This window comes from Pseudophryne corroboree, chromosome 4 (assembly GCF_028390025.1).
Source record: "Pseudophryne corroboree isolate aPseCor3 chromosome 4, aPseCor3.hap2, whole genome shotgun sequence".
Lineage (NCBI taxonomy): Eukaryota > Metazoa > Chordata > Amphibia > Anura > Myobatrachidae > Pseudophryne > Pseudophryne corroboree.
The window spans coordinates 1,948,089-1,964,557 of record NC_086447.1 but is presented as its reverse complement, the minus strand read 5'-3'; the positions used below and the strand labels follow the sequence as shown (position 1 = coordinate 1,964,557).

The window sequence follows — 16,469 nt, the reverse complement described above, 5'->3', positions numbered from 1 at the left end:
CGTCCTCCTCTCTCTGGGACGCTCGTCCTCCTCTGTCTGTGACGCTCGTCCTCCTCTCTCTGTGACGCTCGTCCTCCTCTCTCTGTGACGCTCGTCCTCCTCTCTCTGTGACGCTCGTCCTCCTCTCTCTGTGACCTCCTCTTTCTGGGACTCTCGCCCTCCTCTCTCTGTGACCTCCTCTCTCTGTGACTCTCGTCCTCCTCTCTCTATGACCTCCTCTCTCTGGGACTCTCGTCCTCCTCTCTCTGTGACGCTCGTCCTCCTCTCTCTGTGACGCTCGTCCTCCTCTCTCTGTGACGCTCGTCCTCCTCTCTCTGTGACGCTCGTCCTCCTCTCTCTGGGACGCTAGTCCTCCTCTCTCTGGGACTCTCGTCCTCCTCTCTCTGGGACTCTCGTCCTCCTCTCTCTGGGACTCTCGTCCTCCTCTCTCTGGGACTCTCGTCCTCCTCTCTCTGGGACTCTCGTCCTCCTCTCTCTGGGACTCTCGTCCTCCTCTCTCTGGGACTCTCGTCCTCCTCTCTCTGGGACTCTCGTCCTCCTCTCTCTGGGACTCTCGTCCTCCTCTCTCTGGGACTCTCGTCCTCCTCTCTCTGGGACTCTCGTCCTCCTCTCTCTGGGACTCTCGTCCTCCTCTCTCTGGGACTCTCGTCCTCCTCTCTCTATGACCTCCTCTCTCTGGGACTCTCGTCCTCCTCTCTCTGTGACGCTCGTCCTCCTCTCTCTGTGACGCTCGTCCTCCTCTCTCTGTGACGCTCGTCCTCCTCTCTCTGTGACTCTCGTCCTCCTCTCTCTGGGACTCTCGTCCTCCTCTCTCTGGGACTCTCGTCCTCCTCTCTCTGGGACTCTCGTCCTCCTCTCTCTGGGACTCTCGTCCTCCTCTCTCTGGGACGCTCGTCCTCCTCTCTCTGGGACGCTCGTCCTCCTCTCTCTGTGACTCTCGTCCTCCTCTCTCTGTGACGCTCGTCCTCCTCTCTCTGTGACGCTCGTCCTCCTCTCTCTGTGACGCTCGTCCTCCTCTCTCTGTGACGCTCGTCCTCCTCTCTCTGTGACGCTCGTCCTCCTCTCTCTGTGACGCTCGTCCTCCTCTCTCTGTGACCTCCTCTCTCTGTGACTCTCGTCCTCCTCTCTCTCTGTGACTCTCGTCCTCCTCTCTCTGGGACTCTTGTCCTCCTCTCTCTGGGACTCTCGTCCTCCTCTCTCTGGGACTCTCGTCCTCCTCTCTCTGGGACTCTCGTCCTCCTCTCTCTGGGACGCTCGTCCTCCTCTGTCTGTGACGCTCGTCCTCCTCTCTCTGTGACGCTCGTCCTCCTCTCTCTGTGACGCTCGTCCTCCTCTCTCTGTGACGCTCGTCCTCCTCTCTCTGTGACCTCCTCTTTCTGGGACTCTCGCCCTCCTCTCTCTGTGACCTCCTCTCTCTGTGACTCTCGTCCTCCTCTCTCTATGACCTCCTCTCTCTGGGACTCTCGTCCTCCTCTCTCTGTGACGCTCGTCCTCCTCTCTCTGTGACGCTCGTCCTCCTCTCTCTGTGACGCTCGTCCTCCTCTCTCTGTGACTCTCGTCCTCCTCTCTCTGTGACTCTCGTCCTCCTCTCTCTGTGACGCTCGTCCTCCTCTCTCTGTGACGCTCGTCCTCCTCTCTCTGTGACGCTCGTCCTCCTCTCTCTGTGACGCTCGTCCTCCTCTCTCTGTGACGCTCGTCCTCCTCTCTGTGACCTCCTCTTTCTGGGACTCTCGCCCTCCTCTCTCTGTGACCTCCTCTCTCTGTGACTCTCGTCCTCCTCTCTCTATGACCTCCTCTCTCTGGGACTCTCGTCCTCCTCTCTCTGTGACTCTCGTCCTCCTCTCTCTGTGACTCTCGTCCTCCTCTCTCTGTGACGCTCGTCCTCCTCTCTCTGTGACGCTCGTCCTCCTCTCTCTGTGACGCTCGTCCTCCTCTCTCTGTGACGCTCGTCCTCCTCTCTCTGTGACGCTCGTCCTCCTCTCTCTGTGACGCTCGTCCTCCTCTCTCTGTGACGCTCGTCCTCCTCTCTCTGTGACGCTCGTCCTCCTCTCTCTGGGACTCTCGTCCTCCTCTCTCTGGGACTCTCGTCCTCCTCTCTCTGGGACGCTCGTCCTCCTCTCTCTGGGACGCTCGTCCTCCTCTCTCTGGGACGCTCGTCCTCCTCTCTCTGTGACTCTCGTCCTCCTCTCTCTGACGCTCGTCCTCCTCTCTCTGTGACGCTCGTCCTCCTCTCTCTGTGACGCTCGTCCTCCTCTCTCTGTGACGCTCGTCCTCCTCTCTCTGTGACGCTCGTCCTCCTCTCTCTGTGACGCTCGTCCTCCTCTCTCTGTGACGCTCGTCCTCCTCTCTCTGTGACGCTCGTCCTCCTCTCTCTGTGACTCTCGTCCTCCTCTCTCTGGGACGCTCGTCCTCCTCTCTCTGGGACTCTCGTCCTCCTCTCTCTGGGACTCTCGTCTTCCTCTCTCTGTGACGCTCGTCTTCCTCTCTCTGTGACGCTCGTCCTCCTCTCTCTGTGACGCTCGTCCTCCTCTCTCTGTGACGCTCGTCCTCCTCTCTCTGTGACGCTCGTCCTCCTCTCTCTGTGACTCTCGTCCTCCTCTCTCTTGGACGCTCGTCCTCCTCTCTCTTGGACGCTCGTCCTCCTCTCTCTTGGACGCTCGTCCTCCTCTCTCTGTGACGCTCGTCCTCCTCTCTGTGACGCTCGTCCTCCTCTCTGTGACGCTCGTCCTCCTCTCTCAGTGACGCTCGTCCTCCTCTCTCTGTGACTCTCGTCCTCCTCTCTCTGTGACTCTCGTCCTCCTCTCTCTGTGACTCTCGTCCTCCTCTCTCTGGGACGCTCGTCCTCCTCTCTCTGGGACGCTCGTCCTCCTCTCTCTGGGACGCTCGTCCTCCTCTCTCTGGGACGCTCGTCCTCCTCTCTCTGGGACGCTCGTCCTCCTCTCTCTGTGACGCTCGTCCTCCTCTCTCTGTGACGCTCGTCCTCCTCTCTCTGTGACGCTCGTCCTCCTCTCTCTGTGACGCTCGTCCTCCTCTCTCTGGGACTCTCGTCCTCCTCTCTCTGGGACTCTCGTCCTCCTCTCTCTGGGACTCTCGTCCTCCTCTCTCTGGGACTCTCGTCCTCCTCTCTCTGGGACTCTCGTCCTCCTCTCTCTGGGACGCTCCTCGTCCTCCTCTCTCTGGGACGCTCCTCGTCCTCCTCTCTCTGGGACGCTCCTCGTCCTCCTCTCTCTGGGACGCTCCTCGTCCTCCTCTCTCTGGGACGCTCCTCGTCCTCCTCTCTCTGGGACGCTCCTCGTCCTCCTCTCTCTGGGACGCTCCTCGTCCTCCTCTCTCTGGGACGCTCCTCGTCCTCCTCTCTCTGGGACGCTCCTCGTCCTCCTCTCTCTGGGACGCTCCTCGTCCTCCTCTCTCTGGGACTCTCGTCCTCCTCTCTCTGTGACGCTCGTCCTCCTCTCTCTGGGACGCTCGTCCTCCTCTCTCTGGGACGCTCGTCCTCCTCTCTCTGGGACTCTCGTCCTCCTCTCTCTGGGACTCTCGTCCTCCTCTCTCTGGGACTCTCGTCCTCCTCTCTCTGGGACTCTCGTCCTCCTCTCTCTGGGACTCTCGTCCTCCTCTCTCTGGGACTCTCGTCCACCTCTCTCTGGGACTCTCGTCCTCCTCTCCCTGGGACTCTCGTCCTCCTCTCCCTGGGACTCTCGTCCTCCTCTCCCTGGGACCTCCTCTCTCTGTGACTCTCGTCCTCCTCTCTCTGTGACTCTCGTCCTCCTCTCTCTGTGGCGCTCGTCCTCCTCTCTCTGTGGCGCTCGTCCTCCTCTCTCTGGGACTCTCGTCCTCCTCTCTCTGGGACTCTCGTCCTCCTCTCTCTGGGACTCTCGTCCTCCTCTCTCTGGGACTCTCGTCCTCCTCTCTCTGGGACTCTCGTCCTCCTCTCTCTGGGACGCTCGTCCTCCTCTCTCTGTGACTCTCGTCCTCCTCTCTCTGTGACTCTCGTCCTCCTCTCTCTGTGACTCTCGTCCTCCTCTCTCTGTGACTCTCGTCCTCCTCTCTCTGTGACTCTCGTCCTCCTCTCTCTGTGACTCTCGTCCTCCTCTCTCTGTGACGCTCGTCCTCCTCTCTCTGTGACTCTCGTCCTCCTCTCTCTGTGACTCTCGTCCTCCTCTCTCTGTGACTCTCGTCCTCCTCTCTCTGGGACGCTCGTCCTCCTCTCTCTGGGACGCTCGTCCTCCTCTCTCTGGGACGCTCGTCCTCCTCTCTCTGGGACTCTCGTCCTCCTCTCTCTGTGACGCTCGTCCTCCTCTCTCTGTGACTCTCGTCCTCTTCTCTCTGTGACTCTCGTCCTCCTCTCTCTGGGACTCTCGTCCTCCTCTCTCTGTGACGCTCGTCCTCCTCTCTCTGGGACTCTCGTCCTCCTCTCTCTGGGACTCTCGTCCTCCTCTCTCTGGGACTCTCGTCCTCCTCTCTCTGGGACTCTCGTCCTCCTCTCTCTGGGACTCTCGTCCTCCTCTCTCTGGGACTCTCGTCCTCCTCTCTCTGGGACTCTCGTCCTCCTCTCTCTGGGACTCTCGTCCTCCTCTCTCTGGGACTCTCGTCCTCCTCTCTCTGTGACGCTCGTCCTCCTCTCTCTGTGACCTTCTCTCTCTGTGACTCTCGTCCTCCTCTCTCTGTGACGCTCGTCCTCCTCTCTCTGTGACTCTCGTCCTCCTCTCTCTGGGACGCTCGTCCTCCTCTCTCTGTGACCTTCTCTCTCTGTGACTCTGTGACCTCCTCTCTCTGGGACTCTCGTCCTCCTCTCTCTGGGACTCTCGTCCTCCTCTCTCTGGGACGCTCGTCCTCCTCTCTCTGGGACGCTCGTCCTCCTCTCTCTGTGACGCTCGTCCTCCTCTCTCTGTGACCTCCTCTCTCTGTGACGCTCGTCCTCCTCTCTCTGTGACCTCCTCTCTCTGTGACTCTCGTCCTCCTCTCTCTGTGACCTCCTCCTCTCTCTGTGACTCTCGTCCTCCTCTCTCTGTGACCTCCTCTCTCTGTGACTCTCGTCCTCCTCTCTCTGTGACTCTCGTCCTCCTCTCTCTGTGACTCTCGTCCTCCTCTCTCTGTGACTCTCGTCCTCCTCTCTCTGTGACTCTCGTCCTCCTCTCTCTGTGACTCTCGTCCTCCTCTCTCTGTGACTCTCGTCCTCCTCTCTCTGGGACGCTCGTCCTCCTCTCTCTGTGACTCTCGTCCTCCTCTCTCTGGGACTCTCGTCCTCCTCTCTCTGTGACTCTCGTCCTCCTCTCTCTGGGACTCTCGTCCTCCTCTCTCTGGGACTCTCGTCCTCCTCTCTCTGGGACTCTCGTCCTCCTCTCTCTGTGACGCTCGTCCTCCGCTCTCTGTGACGCTCGTCCTCCTCTCTCTGTGACCTTCTCTCTCTGTGACGCTCGTCCTCCTCTCTCTGTGACGCTCGTCCTCCTCTCTCTGTGACTCTCGTCCTCCTCTCTCTGGGACGCTCGTCCTCCTCTCTCTGTGACCTTCTCTCTCTGTGACTCTGTGACCTCCTCTCTCTGGGACTCTCGTCCTCCTCTCTCTGGGACTCTCGTCCTCCTCTCTCTGGGACTCTCGTCCTCCTCTCTCTGGGACGCTCGTCCTCCTCTCTCTGTGACGCTCGTCCTCCTCTCTCTGTGACCTCCTCTCTCTGTGACTCTCGTCCTCCTCTCTCTGTGACTCTCGTCCTCCTCTCTCTGTGACCTCCTCCTCTCTCTGTGACTCTCGTCCTCCTCTCTCTGTGACCTCCTCTCTCTGTGACTCTCGTCCTCCTCTCTCTGTGACTCTCGTCCTCCTCTCTCTGTGACTCTCGTCCTCCTCTCTCTGTGACTCTCGTCCTCCTCTCTCTGTGACTCTCGTCCTCCTCTCTCTGTGACTCTCGTCCTCCTCTCTCTGTGACCTCCTCTCTCTGTGACTCTCGTCCTCCTCTCTCTGTGACTCTCGTCCTCCTCTCTCTGTGACTCTCGTCCTCCTCTCTCTGTGACTCTCGTCCTCCTCTCTCTGTGACTCTCGTCCTCCTCTCTCTGTGACTCTCGTCCTCCTCTCTCTATGACCTCCTCTCTCTGGGACGCTCGTCCTCCTCTCTCTGGGACGCTCGTCCTCCTCTCTCTGTGACCTCCTCTCTCTGTGACTCTCGTCCTCCTCTCTCTGTGACTCTCGTCCTCCTCTCTCTGTGACTCTCGTCCTCCTCTCTCTGGGACGCTCGTCCTCCTCTCTCTGTGACTCTCGTCCTCCTCTCTCTGTGACTCTCGTCCTCCTCTCTCTGTGACTCTCGTCCTCCTCTCTCTGGGACGCTCGTCCTCCTCTCTCTGGGACGCTCGTCCTCCTCTCTCTGTGACTCTCGTCCTCCTCTCTCTGTGACTCTCGTCCTCCTCTCTCTGTGACTCTCGTCCTGCTCTCTCTGTGACTCTCGTCCTTTTCTCTCTGTGACTCTCGTCCTGCTCTCTCTGTGACTCTTGTCCTCTCTCTGTGACTCTCGTCCTCCTCTCTCTGTGACTCTCGTCCTCCTCTCTCTGTGACTCTCGTCCTCCTCTCTCTGGGACGCTCGTCCTCCTCTCTCTGGGACTCTCGTCCTCCTCTCTCTGGGACGCTCGTCCTCCTCTCTCTGGGACGCTCGTCCTCCTCTCTCTGGGACGCTCGTCCTCCTCTCTCTGTGACTCTCGTCCTCCTCTCTGTGACTCTCGTCCTTTTCTCTCTGTGACTCTCGTCCTCCTCTCTCTGTGACTCTCGTCCTCCTCTCTCTGTGACTCTCGTCCTGCTCTCTCTGTGACTCTCGTCCTTTTCTCTCTGTGACTCTCGTCCTCCTCTCTCTGTGACTCTTGTCCTCTCTCTGTGACTCTCGTCCTCCTCTCTCTGGGACGCTCGTCCTCCTCTCTCTGGGACGCTCGTCCTCCTCTCTCTGGGACTCTCGGCCTCCTCTATCTGTGACTCTCGGCCTCCTCTCTCTGTGACTCTCGTCCTCCTCTCTCTGTGACTCTCGTCCTCCTCTCTCTGGGACTCTCGGCCTCCTCTATCTGTGACTCTCGTCCTCCTCTATCTGTGACTCTCGTCCTCCTCTCTCTGGGACGCTCGTCCTCCTCTCTCTGGGACGCTCGTCCTCCTCTCTCTGGGACGCTCGTCCTCCTCTCTCTGGGTCGCTCGTCCTCCTCTCTCTGTGACTCTCGTCCTCCTCTCTCTGTGACTCTCGTCCTCCTCTCTCTGGGACTCTCGGCCTCCTCTATCTGTGACTCTCGTCCTCCTCTATCTGTGACTCTCGTCCTCCTCTCTCTGGGACGCTCGTCCTCCTCTCTCTGGGACGCTCGTCCTCCTCTCTCTGGGTCGCTCGTCCTCCTCTCTCTGGGACGCTCGTCCTCCTCTCTCTGTGACTCTCGTCCTCCTCTCTCTGGGACGCTCGTCCTCCTCTCTCTGTGACTCTCGTCCTCCTCTCTCTGTGACTCTCGTCCTCCTCTCTCTGGGACGCTCGTCCTCCTCTCTCTGTGACTCTCGTCCTCCTCTCTCTGTGACGCTCGTCCTCCTCTCTCTGTGACTCTTGTCCTCTCTCTGTGACGCTCGTCCTCCTCTCTCTGTGACGCTCGTCCTCCTCTCTCTGTGACTCTCGTCCTCTCTCTGTGACTCTCGTCCTCCTCTCTCTGTGACTCTCGTCCTCTCTCTGTGACTCTCGTCCTCTCTCTGTGACTCTCGTCCTCTCTCTGTGACGCTCGTCCTCCTCTCTCTGTGACTCTCGTCCTGCTCTCTGTGACTCTCGTCCTGCTCTCTGTGACGCTCGTCCTCCTCTCTCTGTGACTCTCGTCCTGCTCTCTGTGACGCTCGTCCTCCTCTCTCTGTGTCTCTTGTCCTCTCTCTGTGACGCTCGTCCTCCTCTCTCTGTGACCTTCTCTCTCTGTGACTCTCGTCCTCCTCTCTCTGTGACTCTCGTCCTCCTCTCTCTGTGACTCTCGTCCTCCTCTCTCTGGGACTCTCGTCCTCCTCTCTCTGGGACTCTCGTCCTCCTCTCTCTGGGACTCTCGTCCTCCTCTCTCTGGGACTCTCGTCCTCCTCTCTCTGTGACGCTCGTCCTCCTCTCTCTGTGACTCTCGTCCTTTTCTCTCTGTGACTCTCGTCCTTTTCTCTCTGACTCTCGTCCTCCTCTCTCTGTGACGCTCGTCCTCCTCTCTCTGTGACTCTCGTCCTCCTCTCTCTGGGACTCTCGTCCTCCTCTCTCTGTGACTCTCGTCCTTCTCTCTCTGTGACTCTCGTCCTCCTCTCTCTGGGACTCTCGTCCTCCTCTCTCTGTGACGCTCGTCCTCCTCTCTCTGTGACCTTCTCTCTCTGTGACTCTCGTCCTCCTCTCTCTGTGACGCTCGTCCTCCTCTCTCTGTGACTCTCGTCCTCCTCTCTCTGGGACGCTCGTCCTCCTCTCTCTGTGACCTTCTCTCTCTGTGACTCTGTGACCTCCTCTCTCTGTGACTCTGTGACCTCCTCTCTCTGTGACTCTGTGACCTCCTCTCTCTGTGACTCTGTGACCTCCTCTCTCTGGGACTCTCGTCCTCCTCTCTCTGGGACTCTCGTCCTCCTCTCTCTGGGACGCTCGTCCTCCTCTCTCTGTGACGCTCGTCCTCCTCTCTCTGTGACCTCCTCTCTCTGTGACGCTCGTCCTCCTCTCTCTGTGACCTCCTCTCTCTGTGACTCTCGTCCTCCTCTCTCTGTGACTCTCGTCCTCCTCTCTCTGTGACCTCCTCCTCTCTCTGTGACTCTCGTCCTCCTCTCTCTGTGACCTCCTCCTCTCTCTGTGACTCTCGTCCTCCTCTCTCTGTGACCTCCTCTCTCTGTGACTCTCGTCCTCCTCTCTCTGTGACTCTCGTCCTCCTCTCTCTGTGACTCTCGTCCTCCTCTCTCTGTGACTCTCGTCCTCCTCTCTCTGTGACTCTCGTCCTCCTCTCTCTGTGACTCTCGTCCTCCTCTCTCTGGGACGCTCGTCCTCCTCTCTCTGTGACTCTCGTCCTCCTCTCTCTGGGACTCTCGTCCTCCTCTCTCTGGGACTCTCGTCCTCCTCTCTCTGTGACTCTCGTCCTCCTCTCTCTGGGACGCTCGTCCTCCTCTCTCTGGGACTCTCGTCCTCCTCTCTCTGGGACTCTCGTCCTCCTCTCTCTGTGACTCTCGTCCTCCTCTCTCTGGGACTCTCGTCCTCCTCTCTCTGGGACTCTCGTCCTCCTCTCTCTGTGACGCTCGTCCTCCTCTCTCTGTGACGCTCGTCCTCCTCTCTCTGTGACCTTCTCTCTCTGTGACGCTCGTCCTCCTCTCTCTGTGACGCTCGTCCTCCTCTCTCTGTGACTCTCGTCCTCCTCTCTCTGGGACGCTCGTCCTCCTCTCTCTGTGACCTTCTCTCTCTGTGACTCTGTGACCTCCTCTCTCTGGGACTCTCGTCCTCCTCTCTCTGGGACTCTCGTCCTCCTCTCTCTGGGACTCTCGTCCTCCTCTCTCTGGGACTCTCGTCCTCCTCTCTCTGGGACTCTCGTCCTCCTCTCTCTGGGACGCTCGTCCTCCTCTCTCTGTGACGCTCGTCCTCCTCTCTCTGTGACCTCCTCTCTCTGTGACTCTCGTCCTCCTCTCTCTGTGACTCTCGTCCTCCTCTCTCTGTGACCTCCTCCTCTCTCTGTGACTCTCGTCCTCCTCTCTCTGTGACCTCCTCTCTCTGTGACCTCCTCTCTCTGTGACTCTCGTCCTCCTCTCTCTGTGACTCTCGTCCTCCTCTCTCTGTGACTCTCGTCCTCCTCTCTCTGTGACTCTCGTCCTCCTCTCTCTGTGACCTCCTCTCTCTGTGACTCTCGTCCTCCTCTCTCTGTGACTCTCGTCCTCCTCTCTCTGTGACTCTCGTCCTCCTCTCTCTGTGACTCTCGTCCTCCTCTCTCTATGACCTCCTCTCTCTGGGACGCTCGTCCTCCTCTCTCTGGGACGCTCGTCCTCCTCTCTCTGGGACGCTCGTCCTCCTCTCTCTGGGACGCTCGTCCTCCTCTCTCTGGGACGCTCGTCCTCCTCTCTCTGTGACCTCCTCTCTCTGTGACTCTCGTCCTCCTCTCTCTGTGACTCTCGTCCTCCTCTCTCTGTGACTCTCGTCCTCCTCTCTCTGTGACTCTCGTCCTCCTCTCTCTGTGACTCTCGTCCTCCTCTCTCTGTGACTCTCGTCCTCCTCTCTCTGTGACTCTCGTCCTCCTCTCTCTGTGACTCTCGTCCTCCTCTCTCTGTGACTCTCGTCCTCCTCTCTCTGTGACTCTCGTCCTCCTCTCTCTGTGACTCTCGTCCTCCTCTCTCTGTGACTCTCGTCCTCCTCTCTCTGACTCTCGTCCTCCTCTCTCTATGACCTCCTCTCTCTGGGACGCTCGTCCTCCTCTCTCTGGGACGCTCGTCCTCCTCTCTCTGGGACGCTCGTCCTCCTCTCTCTGGGACGCTCGTCCTCCTCTCTCTGGGACGCTCGTCCTCCTCTCTCTGGGACGCTCGTCCTCCTCTCTCTGTGACTCTCGTCCTTTTCTCTCTGTGACTCTCGTCCTCCTCTCTCTGTGACTCTCGTCCTCCTCTCTCTGTGACTCTCGTCCTGCTCTCTCTGTGACTCTCGTCCTTTTCTCTCTGTGACTCTCGTCCTGCTCTCTCTGTGACTCTTGTCCTCTCTCTGTGACTCTCGTCCTCCTCTCTCTGTGACTCTCGTCCTCCTCTCTCTGGGACGCTCGTCCTCCTCTCTCTGGGACTCTCGTCCTCCTCTCTCTGGGACGCTCGTCCTCCTCTCTCTGGGACGCTCGTCCTCCTCTCTCTGTGACTCTCGTCCTCCTCTCTGTGACTCTCGTCCTTTTCTCTCTGTGACTCTCGTCCTCCTCTCTCTGTGACTCTCGTCCTCCTCTCTCTGTGACTCTCGTCCTGCTCTCTCTGTGACTCTCGTCCTTTTCTCTCTGTGACTCTCGTCCTCCTCTCTCTGTGACTCTCGTCCTCCTCTCTCTGTGACTCTCGTCCTCCTCTCTCTGTGACTCTCGTCCTCCTCTCTCTGGGACGCTCGTCCTCCTCTCTCTGTGACTCTCGTCCTCCTCTCTCTGTGACGCTCGTCCTCCTCTCTCTGTGACTCTTGTCCTCTCTCTGTGACGCTCGTCCTCCTCTCTCTGTGACTCTCGTCCTCCTCTCTCTGTGACTCTCGTCCTCCTCTCTCTGTGACTCTCGTCCTCCTCTCTCTGGGACGCTCGTCCTCCTCTCTCTGGGACGCTCGTCCTCCTCTCTCTGTGACTCTCGTCCTCCTCTCTCTGGGACGCTCGTCCTCCTCTCTCTGGGACGCTCGTCCTCCTCTCTCTGTGACTCTCGTCCTCCTCTCTCTGTGACTCTCGTCCTTTTCTCTCTGTGACTCTCGTCCTCCTCTCTCTGTGACTCTCGTCCTCCTCTCTCTGTGACTCTCGTCCTCCTCTCTCTGTGACTCTCGTCCTGCTCTCTCTGTGACTCTCGTCCTTTTCTCTCTGTGACTCTCGTCCTGCTCTCTCTGTGACTCTTGTCCTCTCTCTGTGACTCTCGTCCTCCTCTCTCTGTGACCTTCTCTCTCTGTGACTCTCGTCCTCCTCTCTCTGGGTCGCTCGTCCTCCTCTCTCTGTGACTCTCGTCCTCCTCTCTCTGTGACCTTCTCTCTCTGTGACTCTCGTCCTCCTCTCTCTGTGACTCTCGTCCTCCTCTCTCTGTGACTCTCGTCCTCCTCTCTCTGTGACTCTCGTCCTCCTCTCTCTGTGACGACCTCTCTCTGTGACTCTCGTCCTCCTCTCTCTGTGACTCTCGTCCTCCTCTCTCTGTGACTCTCGTCCTCCTCTCTCTGTGACCTCCTCTCTCTGTGACTCTCGTCCTCCTCTCTCTGTGACTCTCGTCCTCCTCTCTCTGTGACCTCCTCCTCTCTCTGTGACTCTCGTCCTCCTCTCTCTGTGACCTCCTCCTCTCTCTGTGACTCTCGTCCTCCTCTCTCTGTGACCTCCTCCTCTCTCTGTGACTCTCGTCCTCCTCTCTCTGTGACCTCCTCCTCTCTCTGTGACTCTCGTCCTCCTCTCTCTGTGACCTCCTCTCTCTGTGACTCTCGTCCTCCTCTCTCTGTGACTCTCGTCCTCCTCTCTCTGTGACTCTCGTCCTCCTCTCTCTGTGACTCTCGTCCTCCTCTCTCTGTGACTCTCGTCCTCCTCTCTCTGTGACTCTCGTCCTCCTCTCTCTATGACCTCCTCTCTCTGGGACGCTCGTCCTCCTCTCTCTGGGACGCTCGTCCTCCTCTCTCTGGGACTCTCATCCTCCTCTCTCTGGGACTCTCGTCCTCCTCTCTGTGACTCTTGTCCTCCTCTCTCTGGGACGCTCGTCCTCCTCTCTCTGTGACTCTCGTCCTCCTCTCTCTGGGACTCTCGTCCTCCTCTCTCTGTGACTCTCGTCCTTTTCTCTCTGTGACTCTCGTCCTCCTCTCTCTGTGACGCTCGTCCTCCTCTCTCTGTGACTCTCGTCCTCCTCTCTCTGGGACGCTCGTCCTCCTCTCTCTGTGACCTCCTCTCTCTGGGACTCTCGTCCTCCTCTCTCTGTGACTCTCGTCCTCCTCTCTCTGGGACTCTCGTCCTCCTCTCTCTGGGACGCTCGTCCTCCTCTCTCTGGGACGCTCGTCCTCCTCTCTCTGGGACGCTCGTCCTCCTCTCTCTGGGACGCTCGTCCTCCTCTCTCTGGGACTCTCATCCTCCTCTCTCTGGGACTCTCGTCCTCCTCTCTGTGACTCTCGTCCTTTTCTCTCTGTGACTCTCGTCCTGCTCTCTCTGTGACTCTTGTCCTCTCTCTGTGATGCTCGTCCTCCTCTCTCTGTGACTCTCGTCCTCCTCTCTCTGTGACTCTTGTCCTCCTCTCTCTGGGACGCTCGTCCTCCTCTCTCGGTGACTCTCGTCCTCCTCTCTCTGGGACTCTCGTCCTCCTCTCTCTGTGACTCTCGTCCTTTTCTCTCTGTGACTCTCGTCGTCCTCTCTCTGTGACGCTCGTCCTCCTCTCTCTGTGACTCTCGTCCTCCTCTCTCTGGGACGCTCGTCCTCCTCTCTCTGTGACCTCCTCTCTCTGTGACGCTCGTCCTCCTCTCTCTGTGACTCTTGTCCTCTCTCTGTGACGCTCGTCCTCCTCTCTCTGTGACGCTCGTCCTCCTCTCTCTGTGACGCTCGTCCTCCTCTCTCTGTGACGCTCGTCCTCCTCTCTCTGTGACGCTCGTCCTCCTCTCTCTGTGACGCTCGTCCTCCTCTCTCTGTGACGCTCGTCGTCCTCTCTCTGTGACGCTCGTCCTTTTCTCTCTGTGACGCTCGTCCTCCTCTCTCTGTGACGCTCGTCCTCCTCTCTCTGTGACTCTCGTCCTTTTCTCTCTGTGACTCTCGTCCTCCTCTCTCTGGGACTCTCGTCCTCCTCTCTCTGGGACTCTCGTCCTCCTCTCTCTGGGACTCTCGTCCTCCTCTCTCTGTGACTCTCGTCCTCCTCTCTCTGGGACTCTCGTCCTCCTCTCTCTGTGACTCTCGTCCTCCTCTCTCTGGGACTCTCGTCCTCCTCTCTCTGTGACTCTCGTCCTTCTCTCTCTGTGACTCTCGTCCTCCTCTCTCTGTGACTCTCGTCCTCCTCTCTCTGGGACGCTCGTCCTCCTCTCTCTGGGACGCTCGTCCTCCTCTCTCTGTGACCTTCTCTCTCTGTGACTCTCGTCCTCCTCTCTCTGTGACTCTCGTCCTCCTCTCTCTGTGACGCTCGTCCTCCTCTCTCTGTGACCTTCTCTCTCTGTGACTCTCGTCCTCCTCTCTCTGTGACGCTCGTCCTCCTCTCTCTGTGACCTTCTCTCTCTGTGACTCTCGTCCTCCTCTCTCTGTGACGCTCGTCCTCCTCTCTCTGTGACTCTCGTCCTCCTCTCTCTGTGACTCTCGTCCTCCTCTCTCTGGGACTCTCGTCCTCCTCTCTCTGTGACGCTCGTCCTCCTCTCTCTGTGACTCTCGTCCTCCTCTCTCTGGGACTCTCGTCCTCCTCTCTCTGTGACGCTCGTCCTCCTCTCTCTGTGACTCTCGTCCTCCTCTCTCTGTGACTCTCGTCCTCCTCTCTCTGGGACTCTCGTCCTCCTCTCTCTGTGACGCTCGTCCTCCTCTCTCTGTGACTCTCGTCCTCCTCTCTCTGTGACCTCCTCTCTCTGTGACTCTCGTCCTCCTCTCTCTGTGACTCTCGTCCTCCTCTCTCTATGACCTCCTCTCTCTGTGACTCTCGTCCTCCTCTCTCTGTGACTCTCGTCCTCCTCTCTCTGGGTCGCTTGTCCTCCTCTCTCTGGGTCGCTTGTCCTCCTCTCTCTGGGTCGCTTGTCCTCCTCTCTCTGTGACGCTCGTCCTCCTCTCTCTGTGACTCTCGTCCTTTTCTCTCTGGGACTCTCGTCCTCCTCTCTCTGGGACTCTCGTCCTCCTCTCTCTGGGACTCTCGTCCTCCTCTCTCTGGGACTCTCGTCCTCCTCTCTCTGGGACTCTCGTCCTCCTCTCTCTGTGACTCTCGTCCTCCTCTCTCTGTGACTCTCGTCCTCCTCTCTCTGGGACTCTCGTCCTCCTCTCTCTGGGACTCTCGTCCTCCTCTCTCTGTGACGCTCGTCCTCCTCTCTCTGTGACCTTCTCTCTCTGTGACGCTCGTCCTCCTCTCTCTGTGACGCTCGTCCTCCTCTCTCTGTGACTCTCGTCCTCCTCTCTCTGTGACTCTCGTCCTCCTCTCTCTGGGACGCTCGTCCTCCTCTCTCTGTGACCTCCTCTCTCTGTGACTCTCGTCCTCCTCTCTCTGTGACTCTCGTCCTCCTCTCTCTATGACCTCCTCTCTCTGTGACGCTCGTCCTCCTCTCTCTGTGACGCTCGTCCTCCTCTCTCTGTGACCTCCTCTCTCTGTGACTCTCGTCCTCCTCTCTCTGTGACTCTCGTCCTCCTCTCTCTGTGACTCTCGTCCTCCTCTCTCTGGGTCGCTTGTCCTCCTCTCTCTCTGGCCATCTCGGCCTCCTCACATTGTTACTTTCTCTGTGTCAGGTGGAGAAGCGAGAGGAGGTCAGGGAGTGGGTATTGGCAGTGTCCATGGATCAGCGAGTAGATCAGGTCCTTCCCCTGGATGAAAGAGGAACTTATGAAGCATCACTTATAGCTGTCAGTAGTGGAATCCATTCTCTGCCCTGCCTGCTCACTGGTGAGATATTATTATTATTATTTCTGCTGCTGGGTACACTAGGCTCCACAGGGAATGACATTGGGGTATAGAATAGGATCTTGATCCGAGGCACTAACAGGCTCAAAGCTTTGACCTTCTTCCCAGAATACCTAGCGCCGCCTCCTCTATAGCCCCGCCTCTGTGCACAGGAGCTCAGTTTTGTAGTTGGTGCTACAGTAAGCAGGCACTTAACAGGGGGGCTGCTCCATCAGCCCTAAAAGAAGATTTTAAGAACATTTGAAGACTTCAAGGGCTGCAGCAGAGACACTGACAGTGTAAGATGTCAGTGAGACATCTCCTGCTGGAGCTCCATCACCTCCCCCAGCGGCGCTGTACACTCCCGCGCCCTGGTTGCCGGGTACCTACAGCGGAGGCTCATGTTTCCTTCTGAAGTCAGTCGCACACACAACCGCTGCTCTCCTGGATTGCGTGGCCGCACTACAGGGAGGAGGTAAGGGTCCCCGCAACGGGTCCTGCTGTAAATCGTGATCCCGTTCGGCCGGTGGGAGGCGGGCCGCGCGCGCTGGCGTGGACACTGTGGCAGTACAGGGACCCCACTAGACCACCAGGGCATGGGCACAGATCGTTTTTTTTCTCTCAAAAAACGTTTTTCTTAGCCCCCAGTACCCGGTGTTGAAGTCCAGCAGGGGGATAAGGCTTTGACCTGGAGCCCCTCCCCCAACCACAGGGCGCCATTTAGAGTAAATGTTCCCGCCCTGGAGCTGCATATCTCTCTCTCCCTCACTCCCAGTCAGTGTTTGGGCGCCATTACAGAGAGCAACACTGATCCTGGGACTGTTTGGGCAAATCCTCCTCTGTAAAGCCGCCTGGTTGTCAGCGCTGTGCTTTTTACAGGACACTTAAGTAATCTACATGTCTGCTGACAGTGCATTTAGTCAGGGTTATATAGTACAAGTATCCTGTGCTATACATCCAGTATTTACTGTGCATTGTTATATCTATTTCTCTGACGTCCTAGTGGATGCTGGGAACTCCGTAAGGACCATGGGGAATAGCGGCTCCGCAGGAGACTGGGCACAAAAGTAAAGCTTTAGGACTACCTGGTGTGCACTGGCTCCTCCCCCTATGACCCTCCTCCAAGCCCCAGTTAGATTTTTGTGCCCGAACGAGAAGGGTGCACACTAGGGGCTCTCCTGAGCTTCTTAGTGAAAGTTTTAGATTAGGTTTTTTATTTTCAGTGAGACCTGCTGGCAACAGGCTCACTGCATCGAGGGACTAAGGGGAGAAGAAGCGAA

The 16,469-nt window shown here is 58.3% G+C and overlaps 1 protein-coding gene across 5 annotated transcripts in view; it reads left to right on the top strand.

Annotated features, from left to right (window-relative positions):
• IFT172 (intraflagellar transport 172) overlaps positions 1 to 16,469 on the top strand; it is a 553,694-nt gene that overhangs the window by 495,815 nt on the left and 41,410 nt on the right. For all 5 annotated transcript variants that reach the window (XM_063914906.1, XM_063914909.1, XM_063914907.1 and 2 more), the window contains one exon: positions 15,039 to 15,192. In XM_063914906.1, coding sequence (XP_063770976.1) covers positions 15,039 to 15,192 — 154 coding nt within the window. The remainder of the gene's footprint in view (positions 1 to 15,038; positions 15,193 to 16,469) is intronic.